We start from the raw sequence: 18330 nt of genomic DNA on the forward strand, positions 1-18330 counted from the left end.
CAAGGACGATATTTATATTTTGGGCTAGAATGATGTGGTGTGTTGACTGAGTCTGAGGGTTAGTTTGATATAATGGGAAAAGCACAGACAATCAATTGGAAGACCCCAATTTCACTTCTATAACTTGCTAACTATTGTAACCTTATGACTTAAGCTTTCTGAACTTAATTTTTCTCATCTGTAAATTGGGAATCATGATCATGATAATACTTTCTCTGTCAACTTCATTTTGTGAATCATAGAATCAAATAAAATTATATAAAAATGTTCTGAAGACATTAAAATATGATTCCTACCTAAGGGTGTGTTGTTTTAATTTTTCATTATGTACCGTAGGGTTTATGCTCAAACATTAATTTAAGAAACACTAATTTAGTGTTTCAGAAAAAGAGAAGCAATGCTTGTATATAATATGTATTATGTAATGTTATTTAATAGATGTTGGCAAACACTACATATTAGGTCATTCTTTTTGGAGAGCTAATTTACCAATATACTACTGGCTTCAACAAACGGTTGAAGAAGAGGGAATACTTACTGGAGGGGTTAATGAGGTTGATTGATGGGGTAGGAGAGTCAATGGGGGATATTATAAAATGATTTAAGTTTTTGGCTCAGGTGAGTCAAATGGGATACTGGTGCCTCTTACCAAAAGGAGGAGTTGAAGATAAGGGAAAATTGGTGAATTCTGTTTAGGGAAAATTAAACTATCTGTGGGACATGATGGTAAATGTTCAGAAGACGGTGGTTATATAGCTATGAGACCACAAGGAGAGGTCTGGATTCCACATAAAGTATGGGAATCGTGTGCACATGACTGATCATTGAAGTCATGGGAGTGGACGAACTTTTAAAACAAAAGGACAGAACCCTGGGAAAGACTGTGGTTAAGTCTCATTTTACAAAGTAAATGTAAATGAAACCATATGTCTTTTTGTTCAAAACAGTTTGAGAAAGTAGGTAGAATTATATTTTCTTTGTAAATACTGCATTTGGAATAAAAGTATCACTGCAGTGTTAACGAGTTTTAAGGAATATTGGCATCTGATGAAAACAGAAACGTTATAGATCAGATTTATAAGAACTTTATAGCCATATTTATCAAAATGACACTTTAAAACAAAATATATTTTAATATCCAAAAGAAATTTAACTTTATATCAAACATCTGAAAGAACAAAAACATTCTAGAAAAAGAGAGAAAATAAATGATTTCCAAAATGTAATTATAAGGAATTCTATCCTGTATGTACCTCTCTCTTGGCACTATATTGTAATTATTTCTTTTCCTCTGCCACTAAACTTTACTGGGTGTGGGGGAAAGGCTGAAAATCTTTTATCTATGTTTGGGTCTTTGTACACAGCATCATGTACTCAGATAAAAAACAAAAACAAAACTCTTCCATGACAGGGTGGGAGGTTTGAAGAGATGATCTGGAATGTCCCTTTCAACCCTGAGGGTATGAAAAGAGAAGTGGTGGTAATTGCTTACCACTTAAAAGACGTGGGCTTAGTCCTTTGTAGCACCAAAGGTTTCAAGGCTACAAAAAGGCAGGAGACTCTCAACTCAGTATTACACTAGTAAGGATTTTCTAACAAGTACAGCTATCCAACAGAGGAAAGGCTGTTTCAGGAGGTGGCTATCTTTGAAGTAACTATAATGTAAAAGCTGGAAGGGTCCTTAGATCTCTGTAGTTGGTCTTCCCAATCTTTTCATGCCATTGCCTACACAGAAAATGGTTGTACAGCACATCAATGAATTTCTCAAAGCGCACTTGTCACACTGTTTCAGGGCTTTCGTTGGGAAAACTGTTCTCGTACAACATCCTCCTTTGCAGTGGAGGAAATCGGCTCTTAGAGGGGGGATGCGACATTCCCGGATCAAGACCTTAATGTTGATGCTGGGGCTAGAACTCAGGTCTCTGGATAACTAACTAGCCAAAGTCTCCTCCCCACAAATTCAACAAGATTACATGTCTGGCTTGAAGGCTGGGTCAGCATTAGTTGCAATAAATGGGACATGATCTAGATCAGTGTTGCTTTCAATGTGGTCCCACGACCACCGCCACTAGAACTTGTTAAACCTTGAGGAACTTGTTACAAACGCTAATTCATGGGCACCATACAGACACATTGAATCAGGTGCTGCGATAAGTCCTGAAAATCTGCATTCTTAGGTTTGAAAACACGCACCATCCTCCACCCTCCTCCGCGGCAGGGTTTTTGGCTCCAGCTCCGGGTTGATCTGAGCGGCTCTGCTGGATGTTCAGCACCGGCCAACCTGACCTCAGAGCAACGTGGGCGGCACAACCATCCAGTGTTCTTGTGGTATAACTGTTACGTATCAGCTTTTCGGGCCATCACAGGCAGACGCCAACCAGTGTCAGGTCCTGGTGAGAGCGCCGCAGTTCCTCCATCATCTCGGGTCCCGGGGAGGAACCGACTGCGGAGGCGGGGGCCGGGGGCAGAGGCGGCTCAGCAGCGCCCCCTCCAGGCCAGGGCCCTCCGCAGGCGAGCCGGGCTGCGGCCTCCTTTCTTCGCTTCCGAGCTCCTCCTCCTTTTTTGCAGTCCCGCCCACCGGAGGGAAGCCACTACAGCGCCTGCGCCAATTCTGCCTTGTCCCACCCCCATCTACCAACCGGAAGTTAACAGGCTTCCCATAGTGCCTCGCGAGTGGTGGGCATGATAGCGAACCCGGGACGGTGGTACGCGGGTTCAACTTGTCGTTGTTGGGGTTCTGTTGTGCCAGGGGGCTCCACGAGGTTGGGGCCCGGTGACTGCCTTGTCGGCGGGTGCAATGGCGCTTCTTCGGGGCGTGTGGGGCGTGCTGAGTGCACTGGGAAAGTCCGGAGCTGCGCTCTGCGCGGACTGTGGCGGTCGACTGCGCTCTCCCTTCAGGTAAGACAGCCCGCCTGCGCCTCAGCAGGCGGTAGGGCTCAGGATGCCCAGGGGCTGGAACGTAGACGGCTCCTTCCACTTTCAGCTCCTCCTGGGAGGTCAGGGCCACCTTGAGCCTTAGGGTCAGACCTCGACCTTGCCAAGGGACCGGTGGCTTTGATACCAGGCCTTACTCCCGTAGTACCCAGCACCTTACTTCCGGCCATCCCCCACCTTCCCGCCTCCCCACTGTCCAGGAGCACCTGCAAACTCGGCGTTGCCTGCAAACTCGCGCCAAGAGTCTCCCGCCATCGTCTAGGCACTGAGGAGGCGGAGCCCAGGAGCGGGCGTACAGGTGCTTTCTCCGCTCTGCCCGTGGTCGAAGTGAAGGACTTTGAGACTTCAGTTTTGCAGTCTCTTCCCTCTGGTTAGGATAGGATTTTAAGTGTCACTCGCTTACTTGTTGAAGGTGTAGATAGCATCTTGATAACATCTTATTTGGTATTTATATACGTATGAATATTTCTTCTTAAATGCTTGACATTGATTATTTTCTTTTTATTTATATGTAGTTTTGTGTATGTACCGAGATGGTTTTCATCCACCTTGAGTAGTTATCCAAAGAAGCCTATGACTTCATACGTTCGATTTTCTAAAGAACAGCTACCCATATTTAAAGCTCAGAACCCAGGTAAGGAGTTTGGGGGCTTGTACTCTGATGTAATAAAGAGGCCACTAAGCAGATAAACTGCAAACTTGATTTGCTCTACCAGACCATCCAGTGAGTGCAGGAACTAACCATTCTTTTGGATGGTCTTAAAATAGGAGGTATAGCATTTTTTACCAGACAGAAATGCTTTAACTAGGACTGAGAACTAATGAAAGATATTTTTAAAATAGTAGTATGTAGAGTGGAAATCATCAGAGAAGAGGATGTAAAAAAGCTTTAGTTCAGGTGTAGTTGCCACTGGCTTAGAGGACCATTGATGAATCATTTTATCTCTTGCTTAGCTCCTTCTGCCTCAGGGAATTGTTAATGAAGTTGCAATGAAATAAGTTCTGTGGGAGTGTTAGGTAAACTGTAAAGCTCTATACAACTTACTGCTAATTTCAAGAGATTTTATACTGAAAGATTTCCAGATAGGATGTTTGTTGACTCCCTAGAAAGACTGTGGGGCCTTTATTTGAGGTTGTTGTGTAAAGATGATTACTAAATTAATAGTTAACCTTTGCTTATGATTTCTAAAGCCCTTTCACATGCAGTATTATCTACGACAGGGCATTTGTGAAAATCAAATGAGCTATAATAAAAATTTTTACGTTATAAAGAATTGGTTTATAAGAGATGCATAAATACATTTTTTAAAATGTAGGAGTTGAAACTACTAAGTGGTTTGTTAAAGCGTTTATACCTGTCTTTCCAGTTAAGATGAGGAAGGAAATGGGGACTAATGAATTGATTTTAGAATAATTTAGTTTGTTTGCAAATGGTATTTCTGTAATTGAAATACAACGTGGTATGTAATTCAAAACTATATTTTGTTGTTTATTCGGGTTCTATGAACTTAGTTCCTAAAAGACAAAAAAATGTTTGATTGAATATGAAGTAAACAACTTGAAGCACTGGACTACCCAACTGCTTAAACTAGCAATCACTTTCTGTGGACTCTTTTGGTGATACGTGATATACATCTTGGTTATTAGATAGGGAACTTAAACAATTTGGATAAAGTATTAAATTATCATAAATTAGTTGGTTAAAGAAAAGCTAAATCATTGTGTTAAATTGTGTGTGGTGTAGAAGTATCTAATAGAACTTATAGAGCTAATAGATTATACTTTCTTGGAACTCTTTAGAAATTAATCCTGAGACATAAAATTGTGACATCTTTTCTCATTTTATTCCAATCCATAGATGCAAAAAATTCAGAACTAATTAAAAAAATCGCCGAGATATGGAGGGAACTTCCTGATGCAGAGAAAAAAGTAAGCATATAGGTTTTCAACATGGCTGTTCAGTTATTCTGCAGTTAGGAACAATTGTCATGTCCCTTAAGGGACCAGATGACCCACAGTTTTTTTTGTTTTGTTTTGTTTTGTTTTTAACATCTATTATCTACAAATGAACTTCATACCTTCTGATCTATATAAATGACAGTATGGATGAATGTGGATGGTGATGAAGGTTTGGCAGCAATTTGAAGACTAATTGCTAGACTCTCACCTTGGTTAGCATGTATATGAAAAAAATACATGTTTTTAATCCGTATAAATGTGATCCCAGAGCACATTTCCCATTTGGTGGGTCAGTCTGACTTTATCTGAAATCATGCAGTTGTCTTTCGTTGGCAGTTATGCTATGTTTAATTTACTAGCAAGTTCACTGACTTCATACTGGTTTTTTATTCATAGATATATGAAGATGCTTATAAGGCAGACTGGCAGGCATACAAAGAAGAGATCAACAGAATTCAAGAACAGCTAACTCCAAGTCAGCTGGTATCTTTGGAAAAAGAAATCATGCAAAAACGTTTAAAAAAGAAAGCGATAATAAAAAAGAGAGTGAGTATCATTTAAATATTCTTTTCCTTTGACAAAAAAATGAAATTTGTGTAACTCTGCATATGGGTAGTTTTCTCTTATTTTGATGATATGTGTGGTGATGAGGTAGAATGCCATCAGATGTCCTTCAGTTAGGAATAGCTCTCTTCTTGCCACTAGGACCACTTACTGTTGAGTCTATCTTGGAATCCCTTATTGCTACTTTTGGATGTATTCGAATTTAAGATATATATGAAAGTTGTAGGAACAAATTATGGAACAACTAAATCAGGAACAGTAAGAATCTTTGCTTCTGGATCTTGTCTAGAATAGCTTACTGATTTGAATTGTTCTGTAGGTAATGGTGAGTGTGATTCTGAATATTGCTGAATAGACTGAATTTATTAACGCATCAGGGTAAAGTGCCTGTTGTATCTAATCAAATAAGTGCCTTTAGGTTAAAATACTATTTTTCCTCATTAAAACCGTCACATGGTTCAAAAATTGTAGTTCTCAGCATAAGGTATTAATCCACATAAATCCCATTGTTTAAAATGGAATTTCAAACATTCTTCTGTAGAACCAGTATTAGGTATAAGGTGGTCAGCGGGCTTGTCCAGTACATATACTATAGGAAATGGCCATCAGAATTAAAACTGTTTCTCTGAAAAAGTAGATTACAAGCCTTTACTGTGACATGCCAAGATACCTGTCCCTGACCCTAATGTCTTAAGTCCTCCTACCAATTTCAGGTCAATGATGGTAATCTAAGGCGGCTGATTCAATTAGTAAAAGGGATACAGAAGAGATACCAAGAGTGAGAAATACAATCTCTGCATAAGGCTGGTATTTGGAGAGGTGTGAGTTCTAGAGTTTACTATCACTTTCTTTTTAATGCATCCAGCCAGTGCTAAGAGTGGGGAGGACCAGAAATGAGGATTGGGCAGATAAAGGGTTTCCTTTTCAAATATTTCTTTTCTTCCTTTCTCTCTTCTCTTGGTATTCCCATCATGCTTTTGTTACACCTACTGTAGTTGCCCCATAGTCCTTGGATATTCTGTTCTGTGTTTTTCCCCAGTCTTTGTTCTCTTTCCTTTTGGGTTTTCCAGGATTCTATTAATATGTCCTCTAGCTGAAAGAGTCTTTCCTCACCTGTATCCAGCCTACTATTCAGCACATCAAAGGCATTCTTTATTTCAGTTACTGTTTTTGCTCTCTAGCATTTTTTGGTTCTTTCTTAGGATTCCCGCCTCTCTGCTTGCATTGCCATCTGTTGTAGCATGCTGTCTAGAGCTGTTAGCATATTAATCATAGTTGTTTTAAATGCCTGATAATTCCACCATCTCTGCCCTGTCTGGTGCTGATGCTTTCTTTGTCTCTTCAAACTATGTATTTTGTCTCTTAGTATGCCTTGGAATTTTTTTCTTGATAACTGGGCATGATGTACTGCGCAAAAGGAATTGCTGTTAAATAGGCCTTAATGTGATGGTGGATGTGGCCGCAAGGGAAGTGTTCTTCAGTCATTTGATTAGGTCCTGGGCTTTCAGTGACCCTATGCTTCTTGACTGTGAACTGCGCAGTGTTTCTCAGTTTTTTTCCCTCCCCCCTAGGTGGGACAGGATAGCTAGAATGGGCTGGAGTTGGCTATTTCCCCTCCTTCAGGTCATTTAAGCTCTGATAATACCCCAGCAGGTTAGGCTGTGTCGAGGTAACTAGTTTCCCCGAGGGCAGGCCTTGTTAAGAAGACAGGGTGCTCATGCGTTTCAAAATGGTTCCTTTTCTCCTCTCCATGCTGGAACCAGGGGGGGATTTTTCTAGATAGTTATTGTGGGAGTCTGGTTAAGCTCCTGGAGTTGTAAATCTCACAGTATTGTGAGGGCCCTCAAATGACTGGATTCCCTGGAGTTTTTAAACTCTGAGTTGTCCACACAGAGCCTCCAGCAATGCATTACTTACAGTTCAGGTTTTCTTACCCAGCACTGGTTCACATAGCAGTTCCTCCTGAGTCTTTTTGCTCCTCTGCTCTGGTAAGCCTCAGCTCTCTATATTCATTTGTCTGTCTCTCCAGTCTTGGGGGCAAGCAGCAGTTGCCCATTGTCGTCCTTTCATGCATCCAAGGAGAGCTGTTGATTTTTCAGTCTGTTCAGAAAGCTTTATACTTTTAGGATGGAGCAGTGACTTCCAAGCTCTTGTTGAACCTGAAGCCTGAGGGTTGTTTTTTCCCTCAGACTTCCAATCCCTCATTCCCTGTTGGAATTTTTCTTCCCATTACAGATTCCCAGTACCAACTAGTTAGAGATCAGGTGAGGCGTGTGGGAACCAGAAAGTTGCAAGTGAAGCATCTAGTAGTAATTCTAGAAATAAAAGGGGCTATATATAGTTAAGTTGTGAAGTGCCTGGAAGCTACAGTAGTTTTCATGACAGAGAGGTTCAGGAAGAAGGAAGTGACTAGCTATAAGTCAGCGGAGCCTTACTTTCACTGATGAGTAAAACTTGGATTTATTATTGACTTAACAAATTGTCATTAAAAGTCACAAAATTTTATAAATTACAAGTACTACGCACTATCCAAATTCTGACTCCTAGGTTAGGATAATGTAATGTCTCTCATTCTCTGAACTTAGAAACTAAATTGATATAGACAGCAAGAGGTACTTGTGTTCTTTTTCATCTTTTCTTCCCCTCCCTTTGATACTGAGTAAAAAGAATTTAACACATCTATTGAGGTTTAAAGGTTGAGAGACATGCAGGGAAAGAAATGAAATGAGAGCTATTAAACAGATACTCTATGTCCATGAGTTGTGGAGGTACGTAGTGGTTTAGCCAAGGAGATGGTAGTATCCTGTAAGGATGAAACTGAGATTGTTTTATCTTTTAAAAAAGATTTTGTACATATGTCCTCAGTTATTCAGTTCATGGAGACCATGAAAATGATATGTAAAAAATATTTTTGTATGGTAAGTAACTCATAAAAATCTATTAGAATTTTCAAAACTTAGTGCTATCAAAAATTCTGACTCTAGGAGAGAACCATCACATACTTTATATAAGAATCGTAACATTCACTTTAAGGAACATTCTGTGTAATACATAGTAGTAAATACAGTTTCTGTAAGTGAAATTAAGTCTCACAGAGGTTAAAATTGTATGTAACTCTTCCATGTTTATTACTCAGGAGTTAACAATGCTTGGAAAACCGAAAAGACCTCGCTCAGCTTATAACATTTATATATCTGAACGCTTCCAGGAAGCTAAGGATGGTTCATCACAGGTAAAACAGAGCTGTCTTTGTTTTAAATTTTTATTTTAATTTGAAACATAGTCAGGAAATTTTAGGGATGCCATATGTCAGGTGGTGAAAAAAAGTAGTAAAGTACTATGATCAAATACTATATATGAATAAGACCTTCGTTTTTTTATCTTTTTTATAGAAAAATCCTTTTTCTTACTATGTAGAATTAATATGAGTACGTAGGTGCCAATATGTGTATTTTCAACTTTTTTTATTTAAAAAACCTAAAAATTTTTCAAGTTTACAGAGATGTTAAAGATCTGGAGACTTATCCAGCAATTCTTAACTGTATTACAGTCACTGGGAAAGAATCAGAACAGAACTATAATGTTTTTTTACTGGGATTTGAATATAACCTGTTGCTTCATGTTTCATATCCTTTAATAAAATTTTGGTTATGCCCATGGGGATGTTTTATATGGATGTTACTATATGAATATGTCAAAGAAAAAAAGTGGTCATTCCTGTTGTGGCTTAGTCTTTCCTTTGTTTCCTTAGAAGCTCCAAATTGACCATTGTATTTTTCTTTTTATATTATGACATGGTAAGAAGAGTGTATGTTCAGATCCCTAACTCTTGTCAATCTGAGATGAAGTTCTTTTTCCACTTTTCCCTTTTGGGTTATTTGGTTTCATGATTCATTTCACACATCCTGCTTAACATATGATCAAAGAATGTGTACATGTGATGTAGTCTTACCTGGCTAAATAGTTTTACTGATTTACTCCCTTTGGGATTTTAAATTCAGTTTCTATGGCCCTACATTGCTAAAATGCAAGCCTGTTTATTTTTTTAGTTGCAATTTGCTCAGTCACTGACTTACTTTGGAGTTAGTTGTTTTGTCAGTATAAGAAAGTTATATGCTAGAGAATCCTCCTAAATCAGTGGTCTCAACTCTGACTGCATCTTGGAATCACCGGGGAAGCCTAATGCCTGGGCACTACCCCTGGAAATGAAAATTACCTCGACTATGTAATTTTTATTCATTAAAAAATAGTGGTTATACATCCTTATAGTTTAAAGAATCAAAATAAGGCTTGTTATGAAAGATACTAGTCTTCACTGCCCTGTCGTATTTCTTACTCCAGAAGCAAATTCCACTGTTTTAGCTGATTCTTGTGGTATTTACCTCCATATCTCTAAATAACATCCTTATGTTGTTACTTCTTGATTTTTTTCAATTTTTAGCATTACTTATATTTTGGGCATTGCCCTTCATTATTTAAAATGAACATTTAAACGTTTCTCATCCCACTGTTCATTTTTTCATCCTCCTACCTCTCAATATTATCATAATTTTGGTTATATTATTATGATTACATAAGCCCTATTCATAGCTGAGCTGTGGTATTTGCTACGACTGACTGTTTTGCCTTTCTGGCAAAACTTAACTTTCCCTGAAGTTGGTTATGTTTTGTTTGCTTAGTTTTTTATGTACTGTCAATAATTTAACCTCAAACTCTTCAATATTCACCAGCTTTCTGTATATTTAGATACATTAGCTACTCTGTCAGCTTCATTCTGGAGCCTCTGATTTTTTCCAGTTTGGTTGTTGCCTTCTGTGCCTAGTGCATAGCTGACATCCTGCGATCTTCCTTCATCGTCATCCTTGTGGTGCTTTTGCTTCTGTTGTCGTCTTTCTTGTTTACTGATTCTGTTATAGCATCTCCCCTAGTGAGGGTACGTGGGAGATAAGCTTTTTGAGTTCTTGAATGTCTGCAAGTGTCTCTGTTACGTTTGATAGTTTGGGCATAGAATTCTGTTTCATGTTCTTTGAAAATTTAAAAAATAATGCTCCTTTCTTTTGTAGCTTCTTGTATTGCTTTTGAGATGTGTAAAGCCATTTGATTATTGGTCCTTTGAATGTGATCTGGTTTTTCTTTTCCCCCTCCCTTTCCCTCTTTTTTTCCTTTGTTCTGACGCTCTAGAACTCTTATTTGTTTGTTCATCTTCTGAATTGGTACTTTAATTTTCTTATCTTTTCTGTATTGTTTTTCTCAGACTTTTTTTTGCTTTTCTTTCTGGGATACAGTGTGCATTTTCATTTAATCTTCCTGTTTTCAGCATGGTACCGTTGCCCTTAACTATACCTGGTATCCACAGAATAATTATTTTACTGTGTTGAGAGATGAACGTCCCAGAATCTACCCACAGTGGGCATGTAACCTCTTTTTAAACACTTTCCAGTCTTCCTGGTTTTAACCTGACTTCGCCTCTTTTTTATACTTATCTGGTGCTGCCAATTCCTGAGCTACTTGGGGAATTCTACATTGTAAAACACTTTGCTTTGTTTGGCTTTCCCCATTGCCAGTTTAGGAATAGCTTTCATGGGTTATGTAAGCCAGGAACCATTTCTCCATCTGCTTTTCAGCTTCAGCTTTTGTGTTGTACTCTCCCATTATCTTTGTCCATATGGGTTTATGCCTTACAATTTTTTGTTTATTCCCTTAATGTTTGTTTATTTTAACATAGACAACAGAGATTTATTGCTCACAGTTCTGGAGGCTGGGGAAGTCCAAGATCAGGCGCTGTCGTGGTCGCCTGCTGGTGAGGGCCCTCTTCCAGGTTCATAGCTGGCGCTTTCTCACTGTTGTGCTCACATAGTGGAAGGGCTCATTTAACGGAGTTTTAGGAGGGAGAAAAATATCTTTCCTTCTCTTTAATTTTTTTTAATGAATTATTTTTATTGAAAGATCAGATTATTTATGCATACAACTTCATGAATTATTGTTGAACTCAGTGAATGTGAAACTATATGGATAGTAAAGAGTTAGTTATGAAAGAATCGAGAGCGTTAAAGTAATTGCTTCCAAGTTAAGAGTCAGCAGTTTAGTGAGTAACCATTCCTGAATATATTAGAACTGTTTGTAAAGGTAAGTTTAAAATGTTCAAAACATAATGGTTATGTAATCTCAGATACTATCTGGTACCTCTATTTTTGTTGATAGGAAAATAAAATTAAGTCAAAGATCTGGTGAAAATAATAAAGTTCATTAATCTCACTCTGCTTCTCCTTAAAATCATTGATGATTTCCTCATAACTTTAAACAGATACTTTTCAGACTATATGTCTCTCCCTCACAGTCCTCCTTCTACCCCTCTGTTCATTTTCTATGCTCATTTTCTATCCGTCCATTTTTCCCTTCATTCTCTGCTCTCTGGGAGCAACAGCACAGGTGGTGTGAAGTGTGCTGACTCTCCTCTCTGCCTTTCTTCCTGCCACGGCATCCCTGTATCCCTTTAATTTTATAGATGAAGAACCAAGCCAACAGAGGTAGAACTTTTTCAAAGTCACGTAATTAAGTTCAGCTGAGTAGAATTAAGGACTGGTGTTGTATTGTTCCTAGGATTAAACCTTGGCACACATTTTAGAGTAAAACACTAAGCTACAGGGAAGAAATAAAAACACTTAGTCTCTGAAGTTAGGCAGTGACAGAATGTAGGTTATATTTGAATATTAGTATTTTTGAATCAAAAAAGATAAATATCTGCACAATAAAGGAAACCATCAACAAAATGAAGAGGTAGCCTACCTAATGGGAGTAAATATTTGCATATCATAAGGAGTTAATATCCAAAATATATGAAGAATTTATACAATTCATTAGCTGAAAAACCAATCTGATCAAAAAATGAGTAGAGGATCGGATTAAACATTTTTCCAAAGAAGACATAGGTGGCTAACAGGTACATGAAAAGATGCTTAACATCGCTAATTATCGGGGAAATGCAAATTAGAACCACAATTCACCTGGCAACCTGTTAGAGTGGCTGTTATCAAAGACAAGAAATAACAAGTGCTGGCGAGGATGTGGAGGAAATTAAACCCTTATGACAGTTGGTGGGAGCGTAAATTTCTGTAGCTTCTATGGAAAGCAGTATGGAGGTTCCTGAAAAAATTAATAAAAAGAGCTACCATACGTCCAGCAATTCTGGATATTTATCCAAAGAAGAAGAAGACACTAACTTGAAAAGATATCTGAATCCCCATGTTCATTGCAGCATGATTTACAACAACCAAGATGTGAAATCTAAGTGTCCATCAATGGATGAATGGATAAGGAAACTGATATATATGTATATAAAGTAGAATATTATTCAGCCATAAAAAGAAGGAAAACTTGCTATTCGCGGCAACATGGATGGATCTTGAAAGTATTGTGCTAAGAAAAAAGTCAGACAAGAGAAAGACAAATACCGTATGATCTCACTTATATGTGGACTCTGAAAAAAAATGAACAAACTGAGTTCATAGATACAGAGAACATGTTGGTAGTTGCCAGGGATGGGGTGTGGGTGAAATGGATGATGGTGGCCAAAAGGTACAAACTTTCAGATATAAAATATTTAAGTCCTGAAGATACAGTGCACAGATGGGAACAATAGTTAATAAAACTGTATTGCATATTTGAAAGTTTCTCAGAGAATAGATCTTAAAAGTTCTCATAAGAAAATTTATGGTGATGGATGTTAACTAGACTTGTGATCATTTCAGAATATGTACAAATATTGAATCATGTTGTACACTTGAAATTAATATAGTGTTATATGTCAATTATATCTCAATAAAAAAGATAAATATCTTCATCCAGGTATTTTGTATATTTTAACGGTTTAATAGTTTAATTTAGAGTGAAATGATGTTAAGAACTGATGAGGGTTGCCTGTGATTCTTGTTTTTTGAGTTTTTGTTGTTGGAATGAGTAATAAAAAATATTTTTAATCACTGAATTCCCTACACCTGGTACTTAAACATATGTTGTTTTACAGTTAAAGCTGAAGGCTGTAAATGAAAGCTGGAAAAATCTCTCTAGTTCTCAAAAGCAAGTAAGTAGTATGGTTTTCGTTTCAAGTGTCTGGTTAGATGTCTGTGAGAGACTATTAGGAGAAGGCTTAATTCATGTGAAAACCTTATATTACTAACAACACAGTTAAGGTATTTTTAAATAATTTCATATTCTTAGAACCAATTTAGCTTTTTTCTTTTGGTAGATTTTGACTGCAAATAAAATTGGTATTTAAAATAATGCCACACAGAATTTAGTGTCCACTGTATCCTGTGAGTCGTACCCTGCCTCTGCTCCTTTCCCATATCTCAAACCCTGACATAACAAGTTCATTAATACAAGGTCTTTATCTCTTACCTTTTTTTCATCTAATTTTTATCTCACAAAAACATTGCTTCTCCTGTCCCACTTTATACATGTAGGACAATGTAATTTCTAGAGTATTTGTGGAAGCATTCCAGAAATTAATTGCAAAGTTTCTTCTAAAGAAATCATTTTAACAATGACACTTTTTCTCAGGTATATATTCAACTTGCTGAAGATGATAAAATTCGTTATTATAATGAAATCAAATCGTGGGAAGAACAAATGGTTGAAGTTGGACGTAATGATCTTCTCCGTCGCAAAATGATGAAGCCCCAGGCAAAAAGCACTGAGAAGAGTTAAATAGAAGATTATGTTCATAATGGATAGTTACAAGAAACCAATTAGGTCTCAATACCTGAAGCTTGTAAAATTAGAAAGGATAAAAGTGGTAAACATTTTATACTTAATTCCTTTTTCTTTAGCCCATGGACTTCTGCCGGTTCAATACATTCTTGTATTATAACATCTTGCTTGGAAAACCCAAACAGATAAAAAAGTTCATGCGAAATTTATTTTCTGTTTAGGAACTTCTAAGGATCAAAATAATCCATGAAATGTATCAGAAATCATTTTACCTTTGATAAAGGTGAAGCAGACTGTGAAGGTTTTTTTGTACTTGATGACTGTGGAAAGACTATTCTTGTTTCCTTATTTTATGGAGGCAGGAGTTTTCTGTTCAGAAGTGTCCCAAATTGTAGACATGGTGTTCTGTGGTATAATTGTGCATTTTTAATAGACCTTATCTAGGTAAATTCCAATTCCTACCGTGTTTCCCCAAAAATAAGACCTAGCCAGACAATCAGCTCTAATGTGTCTTTTGGAGACAATATAAGATTCGGTCTTATATTTTATTACACAAAACCCAGTCTTATTTTACTGTAATATAAATATAAAATAAGACCAGGTCTTACATTAAGACCCGGTCTTGCTCCAAAAGACACGTTGCTCCAAAAGACATATTAGAGCTGATTGTCTAGCTAGGTCTTATTTTCAGGGAAACGGTAGGTATAATTCATATTATATTCAGAGTTGATGGTGGTACATGCAAGGATTGCTGGTTTTGGTTGCAATTTTTTGTACAGGGGATGGAGAGATTTATAAACCTTTTCCTCTGTCTTTTTTCCTAAAGTAAAAACTAAGAAATTATGTACCAAATCTATGCATATTGTTATACATTGCATAGAATAAATTTTTTGTGTTTCTTAATGACATGTTTTAAGGTGAAACATTTGTTTTACGGCTTCTTTTTCTTTTTTTTCAAATATGGGTTTGTATTCTGAATTATTTTTTCTCTCTCATGTGAATATATTTATCCTGAAAGTAGAGAACTTGTTTGGTAAGTTTTAAAATGAGAGATCTTAAAAACAAAGTCTCCAAAGTCTCTAGACTTAGAATCTGTAATTTTTAAACATTTTATATAACATATAAAAGCCTATATAAGGGACAGCAAACACTAGCCTGTGGGCCAAATTCAGCCCACTGCCTGCTTTTCATGGCCTGGGAGCTAAGAATTGTGTTTACAATTTTAAATGGTTAAAAAAAATACTTCAAGACACATGAAAATTATGTGAAATTCAGTGTCCATAGATAAAGTCTTACTGGAAACAGCCATACTCATTCGTTTATTTATTTATGGCTGCTTTTGTGCAACAATGAGAGGAGTTGTTACAGACAGTAGCCTGCAAAGCCTAAAATATTTACTGTCTGACCCTTTACAGAAAAAGTTTGCCAATCCATGGTCTACAATATAGTGTAGTGTGACAAGTGTTCCAGCATATTAATATGTTGGGATAGGTTTTTAAATTGTTCCAGAGGTTCTTGTTTTTGGAATCTTTGTCATCATCAACGAGGGAAAAAGGTCAAATTGCTAAAGAAGCTAAACTGTTGTCCCAGTGTTAGCAAGAAAAATAATCTTGTTTCAAATTACGTTGCAGTATAATAAAGATGATCCATTTAGTGTGGGATGAGATTTTCTTAAATTATTTGCTATGGCTTGGTAAAGTGTACCTTAAAAGTTTTCCAGTCAGCGCATACCAAAAAACCTTACCGTCTTTTAGCATTTGTTTATCCTCTTAGGAGAGTCAAATAAAAGTTTTCAAAATCCACACCACCTTTTTGAGCAAAATAATTCATCTTTTGTCATCAGCTCACAGGAATAGGATAACTCAAAATTTATATGTACTTTACATTATGCAAAACATTTAGAAATTCTAGGTTTCTGATCTCCAGGAAAAAAATTGAAGATTTTTGTATAAAGTCATGAAAAGATACCTTGTTAAATACTGAACTTGACAAAGGTAGGAACTGAAGAGAAAAATACAATTTAAGAGGAAGCTTAAGATTTAAAGCTTAAAGATACAAAGTTGAGTGTTTTCAAACAACTTTGTTCTGTGGTTATGAATACAGGACAAAGTTGGCTATTAGTTAAAGAAATACCATGGGGTAGAGGAGTTGGGGAAAAAGAGGTCGATCACAGCCTTTCTCAGTTTGCTTTCCAGGAGAGAATTAAGCCCTAATTCTCTTTGGCATCTAGAATGGTACTGACCATGTACCATACTTAGGAAAATGAAGGAAATCACTGAAATCATTTCCTGTGTTCTGTGCTTCAGATGAGCCCAGGGAGCGCACAGGAGTTAGTGTTTATACTACAGGATGGCTGAGGTAAACATCTGTAGGACAAAACGCAGTATAAAATATCTTTTCGTTACCTTTTTCTGAGCTCTTGGCATTCAACTGTATATACTATTTTATACAGAACACATCAAATCATACTTTCTCAGTTAGGAAGTTCCTTGTCTAGTAAGTTCTCAAATATTTACAACTTAATATAGGAAAAAAGAGTGAAACGGTGAAAAGAGAGCAAAACCATTTTATGATAATACCAAATTTTATTTGATTTGTTCTGAAAGATTGTTAATACTTTAAATATGGTAATCTGATTCCATGCCTTTTTTAGTAAACCAGTACATGTTGAAGAGTGGAATACCACATACCAAATGCCATCCAGTTTAACAACATGCATAAATTCTATATTGTTATAAAGAATAAGACCTTACATCACTAACCAGTGGCAACTCATAAAGCCCTGCTTTTTAGACTTAAGTTGACCCAACAAATTAACTGCTGTAGAAGCTAAAGAAGAGTACTAGGGGCAAAGATGCGGAAGAAACAAAATGTGTGTGTTGTTCTGAGCGTGTGCTGTTCAGAGTCAGAGATTTTTATACTTTTGTTCATTGGAGTACCAATAGTAAGTTTTTTTGAAACAATTTAGTGACAGAGTTGTGTGATTATTTTACTTTCTGTTTATTTAAAAGATACTGTGTGCAGAGTCCGCCTACCGTAATGTAATTTTGCTATTGATTATGGCTCCTTTCTTGGAAATGCCATTTTTTTAACAAGTTATATTTTTTATAGTTGCTCTGAATGTGTATATTTAAATTTCTGAATAAAATACTACTGAGTTGATTTTAAGTAGCAAACTTTATTGCTTTTTCTGACATTTACTGTACCTAGAGTTAATCACCGGGCAGTTTTTATATAGTTAAGTGATAGTATCCATTGTTTTTCTTAATTTTATTAATATTTTAAAATAAGAATATTCTCTCCCTTTGTTTCCTCTCCTGACAGCCACTCTTCTTCTCTTTATAATACCAAGCTCCTACAGATAAATTTGAAAATGTTATAAGGACAGACTGTTGAAATTTTAAACCACTAGTATTTTTAAAGTTGAACCTTTGGGAAGAATCAGAAAATGAGCATGTTTATTATTTTGAATTTGTGAAACTTTCCAAACAAAGTAAAACTATACAAAGCTAGTATCAATTTTTCACATTGTTCACAAATAAACTACTTTTGCTAATCGATTAAATCACTGCTTATATTTAATGGAAAATACATAAAATCATTTTCTAGTGCAGTCATCCCTGGGTATTTGCAGGTGATTGGTTCCAGGATCCTCCACCCTCACAGATAACAAAATCTGAATGCTCAAGGCCCTTATATAAAATAGTATACTGAATAGTTAAACTGTACTGTTTAGGGAATAATCACAAGAAAAAAAATCTGTTCATATTCAGTATGGTCACAACCACCTGGGCCTAACTACTAAGTGCACATCAGCAACAGTGTAACTTTTTTTCAAATATTTTCAATCTGGATGCAGAACCCACAGATACGGAGGGCCAACTGCACATTTAAAAGTATTTTTTAAATGTATATTTTACTGGCTAAGGAGCTAAAAAAATTTGACCCTAAACAAGAATTTTAAATAAGCTGAACATTTAAAAATCACCCTAACATTACGTAAATCATTCTAATATAATCGTTTCTGATTTACATATGTGATGTGCAAGAATATATTTGAATTTATTCTTTGCCTGTATTATTTTAAAATTTGTCCAATTTCACTCCCCCATAAATCATGTATAAGATAGGGGAAGAAGAAAGGGGAGTACACAGTTTTGACTC

At 36.6% G+C, this 18330-nt stretch overlaps 1 protein-coding gene across 1 annotated transcript; it reads left to right on the plus strand.

Annotated features, from left to right (window-relative positions):
- Positions 1-2649: 2649 nt before the first annotated feature.
- Positions 2650-17328, plus strand: TFAM (transcription factor A, mitochondrial). The gene is made up of 7 exons (XM_019731912.3): positions 2650-2898; positions 3450-3568; positions 4793-4863; positions 5290-5439; positions 8594-8689; positions 13481-13537; positions 14017-17328. Exons 1-7 carry the CDS (start codon positions 2798-2800, stop codon positions 14161-14163), a joined length of 741 nt encoding a protein of 246 aa, XP_019587471.1. The 5' UTR covers positions 2650-2797; the 3' UTR covers positions 14164-17328.
- The last annotated feature ends 1002 nt before the right edge of the window (positions 17329-18330 follow it).

Source organism: Rhinolophus sinicus, chromosome 15 (assembly GCF_057876585.1).
Source record: "Rhinolophus sinicus isolate RSI-liver-muscle chromosome 15, RSI-T2T, whole genome shotgun sequence".
Lineage (NCBI taxonomy): Eukaryota > Metazoa > Chordata > Mammalia > Chiroptera > Rhinolophidae > Rhinolophus > Rhinolophus sinicus.

What these genes read in the sequence shown, in the direction of transcription:
- TFAM (XM_019731912.3), top strand. Translation starts at nt 2,798, where the DNA reads ATGGCGCTTCTTCGGGGCGTGTGGGGCGTGCTGAGTGCACTGGGAAAG. An exon ending in ATTTAAAGCTCAGAACCCAG is followed by an intron (nt 3,569 to 4,792) that starts GTAAGGAGTTTG and finishes TCCAATCCATAG; the next exon opens with ATGCAAAAAATTCAGAACTA. An exon ending in CTAAGGATGGTTCATCACAG is followed by an intron (nt 8,690 to 13,480) that starts GTAAAACAGAGC and finishes GTTGTTTTACAG; the next exon opens with TTAAAGCTGAAGGCTGTAAA.